The following is a 17,573-nucleotide window of genomic DNA, read 5'->3' as shown; positions in this document are numbered from 1 at the left end:
GATGGGACGCAAAAACTTTTTTTACACAATTTGCACCACACCATGCGTTTGAAATACAAACTATGACCAAAATGCTGTGAATGTTTTAATACATGAATGTAATAGTAATTAACTAATCACAATGAAAGCGTTAAAGTCCCACCCCTAGTTTGACTCTTTCTCTTGATGAAACAGCGTTCAGTATTCCTGGCGCACATTCATATACCAACCTGGTGATGAAGGCCTCAGAGATCCTGCTGTCAGTGGGTGAACTGATGTCTTTCCCTGAGCATTTATCCTCCCCGGCATGGCCGCTGCTAGCCTCACTGTCAGCCTTCTGGCTCAGCGTGTCCGAGAAGTTGTCATCTCTAGGACAGAGACAGAGGAACACTGAGGAAACAGAACAGAGTCAAGCATGCGTTTTGGCCTCACAAAGGCTGATATTCTCGAGTCACGAATGCCATTCGAATGGGTTTCAGAACACTCTGCTTCTAGAGTATAGCTGGGGGCTTTCTCAGCGCACACCAAGAGCAGAAGCATTAGAGGACATCACCCGGCATGAAGTGGTATCTGCAATGTATATTATGTTTTATTACAGGCTCCTTTATGGGACGCGAAAAGACCACAACAGTTTCTGCACTTGCACTCCTCACCCTTCTCAGTTTAAGACTGGAACGGGATGTGATGCATCCCGGAACAACCAGCAGTAAATGTCCTGCTCTTTCATGAAGCAAGAAGACATCAGCAGTGGCCCTTCAGGTGATTTATTGAAAGAGGCACCCTGGCTGGATGTGAGCTAAGGAAGAGTCTTGTGGGCCAGCTACTAAGAGTTTCGGGTGAATATGTTACTCTCCTAACAAGACATTTACCGGTGATTAATTCATAAGGCAGCACCAGCAGTCACCATGACACAGGATATGCTTGTTAGGGCACAGAGCGAGAGACAGAAGGCCTGGTTTGAGACTCCAAGAATGGGGAGCATCACATTTCTAATACAAGAGCTGTATTAAAAGTCCCATGCTCAAGAGAACCTCTCTTTGATATTCACTATTCATTTAGGAACTAACCAGGAGTATGAATGGAAACTACGAAGCTAAAAAGGAATTGTGCCTTGCCTGCCTTCAAAAGCCACAATGTTCGCGCTTCCTTTATACAGTATTTTCTTTAACCTCCGTTATGATTGCAGTCCATAGATAAGGGATTTACCACAAACAAAGAAACAAAAAAAACCCCCCAACTCTTTTAACAAAATAGCACGATTGAGAGACATAGATGCTAAGCTAACATCTATGCTCCATGTCTAGCCATACATTGCTTTGATGGGAAAGTTACCCCTGCCAACATGGCCGCCATATTGACGGACTTTATAGCCTGCTCTAGTCTACTTTAAAATCAAAGAGAGCAGTGTAAGCCAGATACGCATGACCAGTCACCATGACCAGTTTGTTGATCGCGCCACAGTGTCGTTTATTGACCCTGTGGTCAAGTGTGGCCAATCCTGCAGCTGACAGACTTTGAAAGGTACTGTATAAAGGGGCGTGAGTGGACTGGACATTATTTTCTGTCCGCTGAATCGGGGGTTCGTTGAATCGATGTTCTGTACAATTTTTTTTTTTTTTAATGGAGTCTTTATAATCCCTTTAGATTGTGTAAATTGTCATAAAGTTATTAGCAATCACTATACAGTCTTTAAACCACCACAGTCAAAAGCAGGGTTCACAATCATGTTTAAAATGACCTATAAATGTACACTGCAATCTAAAATAATGGTTTACATGTACATTTATTCGAGCTCACTCACATGTCCTGGACCACAATATATTGGTGTGGCACCAGGCCGTCGATGCCGTTGTGCCGCCCCTCCCACCAGTCTTCTGACGCTCGCTGGTAGAGCAGCAGTGAGGCACCCTTCTTGAAGGACAACTCTCTGGAAGAGCGCCCGACGTAATCAAACTTGGCAATGGCTTCAATAGGCTCACCCTCTGTCAACAAGGAGGATTAGAGAGGTCAGGTACAGTATGTCAAGTGTGACAAAGACATCCGGAAAATTACACATGGGGGGCAGGGGGGGGGCAGAAACCTTCCATATTTCATCTCAACTATGAGGTATGCAATTAAAAGCACGTCTCTGATACAGATGTACACATGGATGCTCAAGTATGACAGCTGGCGCACGTGAAGTTAGTGTACTGACTGTGAGGCAGTTGGTTATTTTAGCTTGACAGCGCAGCACCAGGCCTGAGGTCCTAGCACACTGTATTTATAGAAGCTGGTGAGAGGAGATTTAAATTACTCACGGGGAAGTCAGTAAGTATGTGGATCATTAGAGTGAGCTGATAACTGTACAGGTGGACCTCTGGATCACTGACAGGGGAAATAAACATCGGCAATAAATTTCTGAGGTGGTTTAGTGCACCTCAGATAATTCACTTTAATGATTGTGCTCTTCATTAATTCACTGAAATGCTTGCAAACTCAAAAAGTGAAGTCCAGAACACTTTTTAGCGACCGCTGCCAGATCCCTATTGTTTTTGTAAACATGTTTCTTTTTTTTTTTCCCATTAATATCATCTTGTGCATGTGGCATGGTAGATGACTGGTTAGCATGTCCGCCTCGCAGTGCAGAGGTCCGAGGTTCGATTCTGGGCTCTGGCCTTCTTTGTGTGGCGTTTGTTTGTTCTCCCTGCGCCTGTGTGGGTTTTCTCCAGGTACTCCGGTTTCCTCCCACATTCCAACAACACGCACGGTACGTTGATTGAATGCTCTAAATCACCGGTGCCCATTACGTCGATCACGATCGACCAGTAGATCACGGACTGATCACAAGGCGATCCGGGGAGTCTCTGTGCATGTTCGCAATACATTTTTTGTGTTAATGCACACTGCACCCTAATCATTCTATCAGTCTCACTTTCACAAAAAGTATTTAAAAAAGAAAATTAAATAAAGCAGGTTATCTTTAACCTATGTTGACGTGTGACTGCGTCACCGGAAGTTGTTTGCGCTCAGCAGTCTGCAGTTGCAGCTTGTGATATATATCTATATCTTTTATCATTATCATTATTCTCATTCAGAGTTTGTTTTGTACAATTCACTGAGGGGATGGGCAAAGAATGGGAATCTGGAGGGCCGAGAGAAGCATTTTAAAACGCTACGCGTGAGCTACGATCGTTAAAAGGCTGCCCAAGTGCGTCGCATGCCTCAGCGTCAGGCTCTTGCTCATCATGGCATGCGTGTGTACGTGCGTGCGAGCGTGTGTGTGGTAACGGGTCGATCATGGGAGGTCGGTTGATCGAAAAGTATATCTTCGGTCAAAAATGTTTAGGCACCCCTGCTCTAAATGGTCCATCGGGGTTTATTTGTGAGTATGAATGGTTGTTCATCTAAATGTGTTCTGCGACTGGCTGGCGACCAGTTCAGGGTGTACCCCTCTCAAAGACAGGCTGCAGCACGCCTGCAACCCGTATGAATTGAATTGAATACAACTTTATTGTCAAATGTGCTGTATATACTGTATGTGTAACAGACAGCACAAATAAAATTTCTTCGCTCTGAAGATAAGCGGTTCAAAAGATGGACAGATGAATTATTGTCACCGACAACGAATTGTACTTGAAAGGCGTGTACTTTCCACATGAACTGGGCATGGTGGAAAACAATGAAATAAAAATAGCCCTCGAGCGCCAGCAAAGACGTATCTTACATGCTGTGTATTGCACATACATTATTGATGATCAATTTGATCGATTTTAAACACAAAAAAAAGATGCAAGTGACAGACCGGTAATGTTTTTTTTTCTACTACAAATCACTTTCAAGGGTCATTATGTTCTGTTTGCTAATGTTTTGCGACAAAAACTGTTTGAGGATAACCACACACACACAATTGCACATGGGGACCATAAAAGAAAAGAAGGCTACAAATACTGAATTTGTCACTTGCTCACTTTTACAGCTGGTGGTTTTGCTCCTCTTTGCCCTTGTGTTGGTTCGCGTCTAAGTCTCCAAGCAAGTGTGCACTACAGCAACACGGTCTAAAAATAGAATCTTTGTTCCTCTCTGCCCTCCTCCCACTCCAAGTCAGACGTGTGGTCCCTGGACAGATGCAGCCTAACCAAAACACATATCCTATATAAACTGCTTGAAGAATAGTGAATGGCTGGATTAAAGTAACTTTTGCAGATTTCTGAGCATGCCAGTGATTTTCTGTACGGAGTGGAGGTTACTTAATTTGTCAATGTGTCCTTTTCAATCTCATTAATAGTTTATTGTACCCCCACTCCTCAAGTCCGAGCCCTTTAGTGGCAGTCTCTTGCCTCCATGAGTTGTCGAGAAAGGCGCAATAGATGTGATGTGACGTCAACGAATTGTGACAAGCAGGAATTTACTGTCTGAATTAACTGGGCTTAGCTGCAGCGGACATGCTGTTAATAAAGCTGACCCTCATTGGCATATGGCATTTTTCCTCGTTCTGCTTCTCACTACTGTATATGGCTTCCACTTTTTGAGATCTAGTTACAGTAGAACCTCTAAAGTCAAATAGATCCTGTTTCGTGACACCAATTTTAATGTATTTTCCTCAAAACAAATAAAGCAAAATGAACTACTGTAAATTGTTCCAAACAAAAACTCTGCCTCTACAAATGCTTGAGTCAAATTTACCATTTTTAACATACGAGCACGGAGAGAAGTTAACCACTGGATAGATACCAAATAAAACTGAAATAAAGCACAACTATTTGGTCGTGACATAGAAAAACAGAACCAGTCATCCTAAAACGCTTTGTCAAATTAACTTGTGTATATAAGGATATTATGACAGCAATGATATTGCTAAAACTAGACTGAGCAGCCAGATGCTTTTTTTCGATGTCACACAGTACTATTTCCTTTTCTGTGGCTTCTTCACCTTTTCTTCTTTGCTGTAACTGGTGCCCTTCCACGCATAACAATTATCTCGGCATACAAAGAACATGCATACTTTGCTTTGAGTTGAGATTTTTAAAATTGGTTCGACTACATTTTTGCAGTGTGTGGGAGCATCGCTAAAAATGAAAAATGCACTCTGTGCGCGCTCTGTCTGTTGAAGAACCGCTAAAAGTCGGGACTTGCTGTGCCTCACTGTAAAATACAATATTGCCCTTCAACATGTCCAATCCAATAAAACATGTGCCTGTGGGTACATCTGACAACGAGGACGACATGGTGTTCTCCTACAACGTGATATGTAATCAATGTGCACTTTGTTCAACTATGACCTTGGAGCAAAATCACCAACTACTACTACATCATCAATGTATCAGTGGTGTCGTAGAAGTTAACATTGTCATTGCATTTAAGGTAGGTTTTATGAGGTAGAAACACACACACACACACACGCACAAACACACACACACACACACACACACACACACACACACACACACACACACACACACACACACACACACACACTATACACGTTGTACATCACCGCTTATTAAGGAATTTTTGGGGTTGAATACCCCGCCCCAAAATTCGGTTGAAAGGACGTTAATTATTTGCAGATTTTCACTATTCATGTGCAGACCAGACCGCTATCCCTCCACAAATAGCATGGGCACAATGTGCCTAAAATATTTAGATTTCGCAACAAGTTAAAAAAAACTGATAAATTATTTGAGAAATAGTCAGGGAAACATTGTATCTAGTCTTTTAATATCAGCACTGATTTTCTTGATCCTATTAAAAAAAAAAAAAAACTCAAGCTGCTGTGTGCCACCCTGTGGCACGACCCAGGTGAGGGACACACTCTGAAAACCGCTGACTGGAAACAGGTTTGGGAGAGTCTCTGCCCAGCCCCATACTAGCTCGTTGTCACATGAACATACATCACTTTTCAACGTATTTTATTGAATTTTTTCACCAGTGACAATGGCAGGATCTGGTCTTCGCGTCCTAACTAATTCTGTCACTTTTTAGTTTGAAGCAGACATGGTTTCTGTTTCACCCCAATGAAAGAAAACATCTGTTCACACGTCTTGACAGTATCCCAATAGGCGAGAGAAACTTCTAGTTGTTAGTCCTTCATATTTTTCTTGGATACATGAAACTGGTTCAAAGAAAATTAAACCGAGATGAAAATGAAAAGCAAATAAAACCTGACACTCCTGCCAAACATGTTCACCCTTCCAAATCATGATACAAAAGTAAAAGTGTAAACTTTCAAACAAGTGGTTTGTCCGTGAGGGGCTCAATTGGTGTTTGACCAAAATGGAGAATAAAAGGCATGTTGAGGCGGCCCCAAGGGAACAGCCGAAACATTAGAATACTAATCATCCAACCTTTTAAACCCAGTATCCCGGCCCTTCAAGGTTACTGCAATTAATAGGCTGAATGGTGGGATTAGCTGCATTGAGCTGGGTTTAACCCTCACAAAACCACTGAGGAAAGCATGTGTGACATGACTTTGGATTTTGACATGACAGTTACAGCATAGATATGGGAAAAAAGATATTGCTGAGTCATGTATTATTATTAACTGCAACATCTACTGCATGTCTTTACTCACCATCCTCACTGGTGTGCGTCTCTGTGCCTCCTTCATTGTCCACCTCCTCCAGTACTCCGTGCTCACTGTAGGGGCTCTCACTGTGGAGGAAGACGGACAAACGGGCAGTCATGTATTTATCATACAAAGGAGTCTATTGCTTCTTTGGACAGCTGTAAAGAAAGAAGACTTGTACTCATGAAATGAAAACAGGGCTTATTATACTGGTGCTATTCTGTGTGGATTCATTCCTCCATCTTTAGTTTGGCCTCTTTTTCTCAAATGGTCTCCCTGTGACATCATGGGAGAGCTGAACACAACTCTGTAGAACAGGCTACCCGCCCCCTGACCGTCTCCTCCCTTGGTAACATGTCACACACCACCTCTTATTTTACAAGAAGGGAGGCAGCCACCAAGTGCAAATCTCCCAAGGGATTCATGTGTGGGTCATGCTGAGATGGGTGATTAGCTCGAGCCAGGGATAAAACCGTGCCAGCTTATGGTGAGTCAACCAAAGAAAAGGAAAAATAGAGGGTGATAAAGAAAGACTTTTTGTTTGTTTACATAGAAGCCCCTCAAATATATTAATTCCGTTCACCTAATCACAGGTGACCTCTATCATTTAGTACAATAGTTATTGTTTCAAGTGACTATTTTCACCCACAAAGGATTCATCAAGTAAAAAAAAAAAAAAAAAAAAAAAACTCATTGAAGCCATTTTACAGGATTATGGACTTTTTTGTAAAAGCATGTATTTCAAACATAATTTCAAGTATAGCACCACTATTTTTTTGCTTTTGTGACATCTCAAACATCAAAATAAGACTTTCTTTCGAAAAAAAAGAAAAAACAACACCACAAAAGATCCTTCGATAGCAAAAATATGTATCTGCACTCGACTCAACTGAAATGAACTATGAACATAAGTGAAACAATGGGTTCAGTTAGTGTGCACACGCATGTATGCACACACACGCGTGCATGTGTGTCCCCCGCCAACCTGCAATTTCGTGAGCGTGCATGTGTGTGCTCTTAACCCTGCAATTTATGTTTTGTTTTGTTTTTTTTGCATGATACAAAATGAAACGATTGCCTTAACACAAGGGCACACAACATGTCTTTCTGGTTTCTCTTCGCTTGCCCTTGTGAGGGCACCTTCACTGCGGTGTGGCTTTTGCATGAGGCAGACGATGTTCGTGCACACGGAGCCTCTTTTGATGGCTGCCCGTTACTTTTGCATGGACAAAAGTGTCCTGCTGCTTTCGGCAACTGCATCTCCCTCGTCATGGTGGAAGATTTTCTTCCCCAAAAGCAATCCTCACGGGTTAATTGTTTTGATTTCTCCATCGCTACTGGTTCAAATGCACTCTCTACAAACTACACGTTACTCCACCCAACTCTATGCTATTCCACAACTCCCTCAATGCATCCATCCCGCTCCACTTCTACTTGTTCTGCAGTATGATCCTGGCTGATCCCTTACATCTGCTGCCACCTGCTAAACACGTCATGGGTAGGTGGTCATAGATGCTTTTCTAGACCTATTTGTACGTCATGGCGAATAAAAGAGTTAACATTCTTGAAAATATATTACATCAACACACTGCATACCTGCATGTTGAGTGACTGCCATAGCGACGTTTTAGCTGCATGAGATTGCTTGACTCACAGGATAAAAGTAAATAAACAATATGAAAAAAATATATATTTGTCCAAAAACTCATTTCGGCAATACGTGACCTGATTGTGATTCCGATTTTGTGCGTGGTAAGCTTCAACCTGACCGAGACACCAGTAAATCAGCTGTAGCACAGTACGGAAAAGTGTTTTTGTTGGAAAATCCATTATTTACAGTCCTGGTCATCATCCCTTACCAATAATCTCCTCCTGCCATACACTTCTCATAGATTGGACCATCCAGTTCTTTGGCATCAGGAAAGATTGTCTCATTGTGAATAATGATGGACTTGATGATCTCGTTGACGTGGGTCTGGCAGGAGACCTGGTCCTGGCTCTCTGGAGTAGGCATGAGCGTCGGGCCAAAGCAAATGGCCAAGTTGTATGGATCCATCATGTTCTCGTCACTATATTGAGATAGGCTGCAGGGGGGAAAAAAAGTCGCGAAATATAAATGACATTTCAGATGGACTACAAACATCAGCTGTGGACAGAAATAAGCAAATTCTTTCTTGAATACAAGTTCAACATGGGAGGATTTTCTGATTAAACTTACTGGTTGAGAAAGGCAAAGAGGTAGCGCATCACAACAAGGACTGATCGGGGAATGGTCAGGAGGATCTTGCGGATGTATAGTGCTCTGTCGTATAGATTTTCTATTCCTATAGCAGCAACAACAACAACAAAAAAGGGTGTGAAATTCATGTCGAAAAAGTTCTCATCCTCCTGGTAAAAGCCATTAAGACCTCACAGATTAATATGCGACTGTCCAAGGTAGCACTTGAATTTGCTCATTTTACTTGGGTGAATTGTGGTTCTGCTGGCTGCTAAAAATAGCTTTGTCACCTTCCAGTCACTTTGTGCCATCTGGGGCACTTGGGATTATTGTGACACATTACAGCTTTCATGAACAAGTAAGGTTCTGTTGACTCTTTGGTCAAGCAAACATTGAGAGATAAAACACTCAAATTGGAATTTGCACATTTGCGCCTTCTTCGGGACCCACGGTTGACTATCAAAACACTTGTGTGTCATCACTTTCTCATGTTTGGTGGCTTAGAGCGGGAACTCAGAGGGCAGGACTTGCCAAATAACTGAACTGACAGCTAAATACAGCACTGAAGATCCCTGAACTAAAGCCTGTGCAGCAGACCCAAGCAACAGCTCCGTAGTGCATATTCTACAATGAAATACAGAACTAAGTTGCAGTGCCTCTAAAAAAAAAAAAAAAAATGAACTGAGAACACCAGTTAAAAAAATTGCCTCAGGCTCATCTCAGCAACTCCACCTTGAAGAAACTTTTTTTTTTTCTCCTTTCAAATGTGGAGCCCTGCTGGGCGCACAGTCCACACTGGAATCACTGTCACGTTGAGTTGGGGAATGTAAACAGGAATCTCCATCACTCATCCAGCACAAGTGGGCTTAAGTACACCCAGGAACACATGTAACCTCGACACCATCACACACGACATTGCATCACACATGTCTGTGTAATATTCTGGAGATGGGGTGGGGGGGCACACAAGGTGAGCGAGTGACAAACTAATTGAAAATTTGCCTCTTTTTTTTTTTAATTAGTTCGGATTTGACAAAGGTTTCTCGTCAGGCAAACACCCAGAATGTATAAATGAATGTATAATAAACAGGTTCTCATCGGCTGATCGCGGTATACATCGGTGACACATGAAAGATTATTTTTTCTTAATGTTCAAAGTTGTGAACTTTGAACAACTTTGAGTTTGAGAGAATGGTTGAACTGAATTACTGAATAAAGTGAACATGTTTGAAAGAGTAAAAGAAATGCAATCTGGTTAGATATGTACTTACGGATGCAGGATAGCAGTTCACTGAATCTATCTTTGGGGAAAAGAGGGTTCTCCAGGCCACGGAAGTAGAGTTTAAGCACGCCTGCCACCGAGTTGATGTCATGATTATTCTCGTCATCTATCAGAGGGTCATTTCCTTTAACATGGACACATTAATCAAGTCAGTTGGGATGTTTTAAGTGTAAATTAAATGAATCACGTTGCAATCATAAGTGCTCTGCTCAGGTTTTGCTGAATAAATACCTCTTTCAAATGAATTTTTAATGTCATTGACTTCCAACTGAGAACCAGATACCCGAAATATTCCCTGATGCTGGAGGCCTGCTCAGAGAGACAAAGACAAATCGTCAGGAAACTGGAAAAGAAGGCAAACATATCTTCATATGTTAAGAGCAGAAAAAGAGTGACTTGGTCAACAAAACCACATTTTGCTCTTTATATCCCTCCCCATCTCGAATTAAGAATGATTTCTGTTAAGGAGGACTTAATAGTCCCCATGGGAATTGGCAATTCCGTGATGGCGGAATTTGCAGCGGATTTCAAAGGAATGGAAATAAGGGTGAGGTGCAGAATATTACGTTGACATATCGTTTTCATCCCAGCAGCTAAATGTCACGGTCAGACAGGCTACGTTCACACTGGAGGGCACGAGTTGCCCAATTCAGAATTTTCTGAGGGCGAGGGGGTGCTTTTCTTTCTCTTCATTTCATGGAGACGTCCAGTAAAGATGTTGTCACGTCATTGCCGCGCGTAATAAATGAACTGTCTGTGTGGTTGAATTACATTTATTCTCATACTGTATGTAGCATGTTTACAAAGTCGAGTTCAAATGGCTAGTTTACACTTTAAATATTTGCTTAAATAGCACTTGTTCTGCTTCAAATCCAAAGTTTGGTGAAATGTTTTGCACGTTCTAAGTAATGAAAATAAAATCCATTATCATCGTTAAACAAATCTGCCCTAGAGAGACGAAGAGAATACTGATGTTGATTGTTTTATAACCACACTGTTCCAATGTGTTTTGGTTTTGAAGATAATTTCTGAAAAGAATTCTGACTTCATCCATCCACTAATTTGCTTTGTAAGTGGTCATTATAAGTCATTTTTAATGACCGTCGAAAAAAATCAACTTTCAAGTCACGGAATCAAGATTATTCTCCGCGGAATCAACACTTTTCCTCTGCAGATTCCTCGCGGGACTAACTAGCATGCCTCTAAACTAGGATTAGCATTTAACAGGGGAAAAAGGGCAGTGATCAAAATGAGCTATATTTAGCCTGTTTGTCTGCTTTTAGATTTATCTTTCTCAATTAGCTGCTTGAAGCTGACATTATAAACCAAAGGATATCATCTTCAAAGCTTTGAGGTAATATTCTTTTACGGGTCTTGTTTCCACTCAAGAAGCTGAGAACCAAGCGGTGCATTTTCCCATGAATGTCAGGGAAACTCCCTTGTCACACACCAACAATTTGCATCGTACATAGTCATTAAACAACAAACAGTAGTTGGGCTGCTCAGGAAAGATGTCAATCTATTCATGTGGCATTTACATGACTTTTTTACACAAGAGAGAGTAAAGACAACTCACCATATAAATTTATGTAACGAATGCAGCTCTCAACCACACGAGGAATAGCTTGCCCAGAATCCTTAAAAAGATTGAAAAAGCATCTTTATCTAATACTGTACATGCTTAACTTAAGAAAGCAACTCATCCTGGATTTTAGACTGGGATCAAATCAAAATCCAGTCTGTGTTTTGACATTTGCACAGTTTAGATATATCTTGGATCTTTTTTTTTTACTTCTGTAAACACTAATAAAATTAGCAGATTTATTCTGGAATAATGACTTTGGCAAATGTGAAAGCACAATTTTATACTCCATACTATAACATGTATCACAAGTGTCATTGCTGTCCAACAAAAAAAAAAAAAGAATTAAAATTCAATGAGCGTTTGTTTGTTTGTATGTTTGTTTTTTAACTTCAAAAATGTTTTTCTTTAGGCTTGATTTTTTTTTTTGGTGGAACAGCGACAGCATACAATCATGCAAAACGTGCACAACCTTTTTTTATTGCTAATATGATTGGGTTAAAAGAGGAAGTGATGGTTAGTTTGCTGACAGAGACAGAGTTGACTTCAGCTACAATTAGTGATTACAACTTATGTTATGATTACAGGGAGGTACGGTATGTATAAGCCTGTGATTCAATTTTAACTTATTTTAAATTCTATATTTAGCTACTTCCTGTCTCAGACAGTATATTCACATCAAAGGCCTGCATGAGAATCATGATCATTTATCATTTAGAAGCCTTCACACATTGGAAGTGAAGTAGTTGCATGAAGATACATCTTCTAAATGCACTCAGGAATGGGCTGCACTCTTATTCTGGTTCTGTGCCAGCCACTGCTGAAGAGCAGTACTGCATAGCAGTGCATGCTTTTAATGTTACAGTGGATCTGTTTACAGCTCTCATGTGTATATACACAGTCCAAAAGGGTCCATGCCAATACTGCCCATCAATTTTGGAAGTGGAACCTCAGACAGCTGAGGAAAAAGTCTGGTGCAGCAGAATTATGTAATAGTATCTTTTTGCACGGATTACGAGTGACTGATCGCGATTAAAGTAACTTTACTGAATAGATAATACTCACACAAACATGAGTACTTCTCGGAAGATATTGTTTGATGCATTTTAAGATTGTTTTTTTTTTTTTGCGAAATTCCAAAAACCACCAAAGCAAACTGCACAGAGAAAGGCCTAACATGATATAGATTTGAACCCACGTATGATCAGCCTGAAGCCGTGACACTGTAGAAGTGCATTATTGCATAGTAACTGCATGTTACTGATAGTTCTCACTCTAGACACATTTTCATTGTTTCACTATTGTCATTGACAGCCTTACAGTGAGGGGTTATAATAGTGACGCCACTTTTTCATAAAAGCCTCGGAACAAGTTTTCATCAAGACAGTTTACTGCTTAAATTTTACGAGTGTGAAGTGTAATTAATTTTTTTTTTTAATTCTAAAACAGAATTAATGAAGTTGATGCTCTTGGACACACAGAGACATCTTTGTAATTTCAACTGTAACCAAGTCATATCTGTCCGAGTCAGAGGATACCTACAAACACAAATAAGTGTCATGTTAAGGCATAATAGAAAGCAGGCAAGCAGTAAGGGCTCCCCAAGATGCTTCAAGATGTCTACCTGATGACGAGCATGTGAGTTCCGTCGTCCACGGCTATCGACAGGCAATGCGAAAGAGAGAGAAAGAAGCAAGACCCAGATTAGGACCACAGCAGCTGCTCACCAAGGCTTTTACCAAGAGTGCACCCTCAACCCACGGTGTGCTGGCATTATACCAAAAAGAACCAGAAACTGAACACGATGGCACTGGTCACCGGATGTGGCAGTGAAAAGAAGAGGAGGAAGCCAGCACACTTTATCAGTTTGGCATCCACTTAGACTGTCACGAATCCTGATCTTTTCACTGGACTCTGCATTCTGGAGATGCCAGAGAGACTCACTGATGTGGGGTTAAGCACTGAGTCAAAAGAAACTGACTGAGACAAACATTTAGCCATCCCAGTGGCATTTTTCGTTTTCCAGAAGGCCTTGCAACCAATTCATGCCACTGCTACAGTTTAGGCTGAGACAGATGTTTGCAGGTTCAAGCTAAACCGCAGCTTAAATAGCTTGGGGGATCCCATCAACATGGCCAGAGAGCTGGAGCAAGAGAGAAAATGAGGAGGAGAAGCAATGTTGAGCGGACAGTGTGGTTTTCGGTACCTTGATATACGACTCCATATTCCCATTAAATAACCTAACATTAAAAACAGAGCGGGGTCTAGCCCGCCTGGTGCCTGTGTGGGTTTTGTACAGGCCATTGGGATGTCTAGAATACAAAAAATGCATTAGAAGTAGCAAGCAATGTTACCCTCCAGTAAAAATTACGTCCATGAATTACCGGTATGTTGAAACAGTCATGTTGTGAGGGAGATGCTGATAAAACCTCCTAACAGCCTTTTTCTTTACAGCCCAGGATAGGGGGTGATCAAACTCACCAAAGAGATCATAATGCATTGGCAAAATAATGAATTACTCATAAAAAAATTATGTTGATGGTATCTTGTCTTGAATATGTACACTGGTCCTGAGGTATGGTGGGAGGTTTTTTTTTGTTTTTGTTTTTGTTTTTGTTTTTACCTTGTGGTCATGTAGTCAGCTCTGTGCCCTAAAGAGATAAAATAGAAACAATGCTTGGTGAGTAGGCATGCCAGTTTATGTCTTTGAGTGTAGTGTGCATGCACATTGAGAAGCCAAGGTGACCTTTCACTTGCCTGGACCATTGCGTTCTCAATGCATATCTCAACACACATATCTGTACTCTTAAGACAGCAGCATAGAGCTGAACAGAAATGTGGGCCCCCATTTACTCATGGTAATGCCGGAAAGGTTCACAGTTGGATTCATTTTTGTTTTTTGTTTTGGGGAGGGGGGCGAGGCCATCTGCTCCTTGAACAGTATTTGACCTGTCTTAAGATTAAGATATCCATTATTTGTCCCGCAATGGGGAAATTACAATCAGAATTCAGAAAGGAAAACGCTGGGTAGGGAGAGGGGAAAAAAAACCCACGCTCGAACTATCCTCTTCTGAGGATAGTTTAAGTCCAGGATAAAAAAAAGACCCTAGCACATAAATAAGCATATGACAGTTACAACAAGTCACAAGACATAACATGTAATAAGGGGGAGGATGAATAGGAAGGGGGGGTGGGCCTTAAGGGCGTTGAATAGAACTCATTCCTATCATTTACAGGAATTTGGGAGACTTTGTTACCGCACAGCATAACTAATGATGATAATTTGAATTGAGAGGATGATAGACATGTTCACATTTTAACAATACATTATCTCAATCATTGAATAACTGTGTAAAAATAAGGAATTTCATACTATTCAGAGGTTCACTTCATGGCCAAGTCACTGTACCTTCACCAAGCGTCCTCTTCAGCAAATCATGCTTGGCCTGGAGTTTGGAGATGAGATTGCTGCCCTCCAGAAACTCACGAAATTTCTGTGGGAGGATTTCAAATAATTACAAAGCTGCCTCAAATGCCGGTCATATCACCCACAAAGATATCATTACGACAGCTAAGGGCATAGGACACAGAGAAATTGCTGAACTTCTTCAAAGCATGTCCATTTTCAGAATGGAACGAGTAAGCTCACATCAAAGGATTAGTCTGTGATACCTCCACCTTTGCCAGAAGAGGAGGAAGCATGGCTGAGTCATTCCAATATGTTTTAAGGCTAGATTGAAGTCAGAGATCTGATTTAGCATTGAGTTTTAATTTTAAAATATTTCTACCATTACAAGGTAATACGTCACTTGGCTTTTATTTTTAAGTTGGCTCTTGGAAGCAGTGGTTGTAGCGGCTGAGTTGACTTCGACTGATGGCTGGCCTGACCATAGTCAAGTTGGCTGAGCTGCAAAATGCTCAAGTATGCAAATACTCTTTGACATACTCGAACCCGACGCACATTAATACTTTCAGAGCACGTGCATATCTGCGCACCGCTTATGTGCACCCATGTTTATATCAGATCAGATCAGATATCCTTTATTTGTCCCACACTGGGGAAATTTACAGTCTACAGCAGCAAGATTGTGGGTAGAAAGAAGAAAGAATATATATACTGTATATTAAATATACCTGTATATCTGAAGAATATATATTAAAACAAAACAAAAAAAGGCTTTAAATTGTTTCCCTTTCTCTCTGCTTGCTTCGTGCGACCTCAAGACTCACCATGAAGTAAAACTGCTCGGTCTCCTGCTGGTTGGCCCTCCTCTTCGCAATGCTCGGCTTGCTGAGGTATGTCTCTGACACAGTGGACCTGACCGACTCAGTGGATCTGCTGTGGTGGAAGCACTCCGAAACGTCATAATCTTCAATGGTCACCATGTCCTGAATGGTGGTGAGAGTGGCCTCCGATGTTTTTTTCACCTGTAGATAAGTGAGATGACGAAGATGATGACTGCATTCAAAGCACAGTGTGTTGTGCCTCGCGTGGTGGGATGCCTCCAAGTGGCGCGAGGGGGGAACGCCGGGGCTCTTGGGCCCCAGTTGCGGCTAAATGCCCACCAGCCGGCGGGGGAGGAGGTGGGGCCTCACCGGAAGGTGAGGCGCCCAGGGCTCACCCCGCTGGAACGGAGGGAAGTGGGAGTAGCCGCCCCACAACCCTCCTTAAACAAAAATCAGGCGAGGGCCCTTCCGGGGCCCGCACTGAGTGTGAACCTCGCGGGGCACCAGCGAGAGTCGTACCGGGTGTGGGACCCGGGAGGGGGGGCAAGTCCCTGACGGGGGCCGATTGCCCAGGAAGGAAGGAAGGACAGTGTGTTGTGACATCCAATAAACCCCTTTTAGTGCTAGCCCATGACAAAAAAAGTAAGGCAAAGTAAAAGCAATCTTGTTATGTGCGCTCAAAGGGGCCAAAGGGGAACAGAAGATTGTAGCGTCAGGTGTCGGCTTTCCATCCCTTCGCCCACTAATGCACACTATTGTTTTATTATTTATTTTATTACCAATTTGTTTTACTGTTTATTGTATATGTTAAATTGCTCCATGTACAGCACTTTGTATGCAGCGATGGCTGTTTGAAAGTGCTCTATAAATACAGTTGACTTGACTTGACGATTGTGACTTAAGGGAGGCAAACATTTCATATGTGAAAGAAAATTACAATTGACGTGGCCCACTTTTAAGATTCTTCTTATTTAAGACAGCAGTATGTCTTTAAGTCATGAACACTCACACCTAGTATAACATTCTGGAGGTTTAAAAATGTCTGTAGCTTTTAAAACTCAATGTAGTCGTAAAGATGGAATCCGGTCATCAACCAACTATAAGTGGAGCTCTGATGTAGTTGCTTTTATCTGGGGGGAAAAACAACCTGACAGGAAACATGTATTTTCTATATAAAGTATGAGACAAGAGCACAAAGGAGGAACTCAAATCTGTTTTCCTTGCTCAAAATTCAAGACATTTATAAAGCCATATTATTTCAAATAAAAGGATGATGAATCACAAGGAATAAATCAACTGTGTCCTTCGGAAACACTACTGAATAAGAGGCAAATATCAGACCTTGAACCTTGCTTGGTGGCAACAAGAACTCTCTTTTAAAACAAAAATCCACAACTAATGCAAAGTAAATTCAGCAATTTTTCACCATTTCACAGCAATCAAAGAGCAAAGGAAACAGCTGCACTTCTGTCAAGCACTGTCCTCAAGCGTTTCCCGGCCGGATGAAGACAGGCTTGCTATGTTTGACAGTTCATGCTTGGTGTCGTCAAAATGCTTTTAACGTTCATTTTTCAAGGATGCGTCTGGCACACAGTGCCAGGGTAGCGAGGCCATCTGGTAATAATAACACAAGGCAGCAGTGTCCTTCCATTTTGCCCCACCAGGACATCCACTTAATCCATACAAGGACATCAAGCTTGTCATCACAAGAACTAATGTGGGAAATAAATACCGGTATGTT

At 41.6% G+C, this 17,573-nt stretch overlaps 1 protein-coding gene across 3 annotated transcripts in view; it reads right to left on the bottom strand.

Annotated features, from left to right (window-relative positions):
• Positions 1 to 17,573, bottom strand: part of srgap1a (SLIT-ROBO Rho GTPase activating protein 1a) — a 60,336-nt gene that overhangs the window by 5,410 nt on the left and 37,353 nt on the right. For 2 of the 3 annotated variants that reach the window (XM_086109426.1, XM_086109428.1), the window contains 12 exons: positions 15,836 to 16,033; positions 15,015 to 15,099; positions 14,229 to 14,256; positions 13,812 to 13,917; positions 11,600 to 11,660; positions 10,255 to 10,332; positions 10,013 to 10,147; positions 8,742 to 8,847; positions 8,383 to 8,607; positions 6,530 to 6,609; positions 1,781 to 1,961; positions 210 to 347 (listed from right to left, as the gene is read on the bottom strand). In XM_086109426.1, coding sequence (XP_085965552.1) covers positions 210 to 347; positions 1,781 to 1,961; positions 6,530 to 6,609; positions 8,383 to 8,607; positions 8,742 to 8,847; positions 10,013 to 10,147; positions 10,255 to 10,332; positions 11,600 to 11,660; positions 13,812 to 13,917; positions 14,229 to 14,256; positions 15,015 to 15,099; positions 15,836 to 16,033 — 1,421 coding nt within the window. Of the gene's footprint in view, positions 1 to 209; positions 348 to 1,780; positions 1,962 to 6,529; positions 6,610 to 8,382; positions 8,608 to 8,741; positions 8,848 to 10,012; positions 10,148 to 10,254; positions 10,333 to 11,599; positions 11,661 to 13,229; positions 13,264 to 13,811; positions 13,918 to 14,228; positions 14,257 to 15,014; positions 15,100 to 15,835; positions 16,034 to 17,573 lie in introns of all 3 variants that reach the window. The other variant, XM_086109427.1, reaches the window with a different exon arrangement.

This window comes from Hippocampus guttulatus, chromosome 4, assembly GCF_054856545.1.
Source record: "Hippocampus guttulatus isolate MCC_2025c chromosome 4, RoL_Hgut_1.0, whole genome shotgun sequence".
Taxonomy (NCBI): Eukaryota; Metazoa; Chordata; class Actinopteri; order Syngnathiformes; family Syngnathidae; genus Hippocampus; species Hippocampus guttulatus.
Note: the sequence above shows the minus strand (reverse complement) of the source record. Positions and strands in the feature narration are given on the sequence as shown.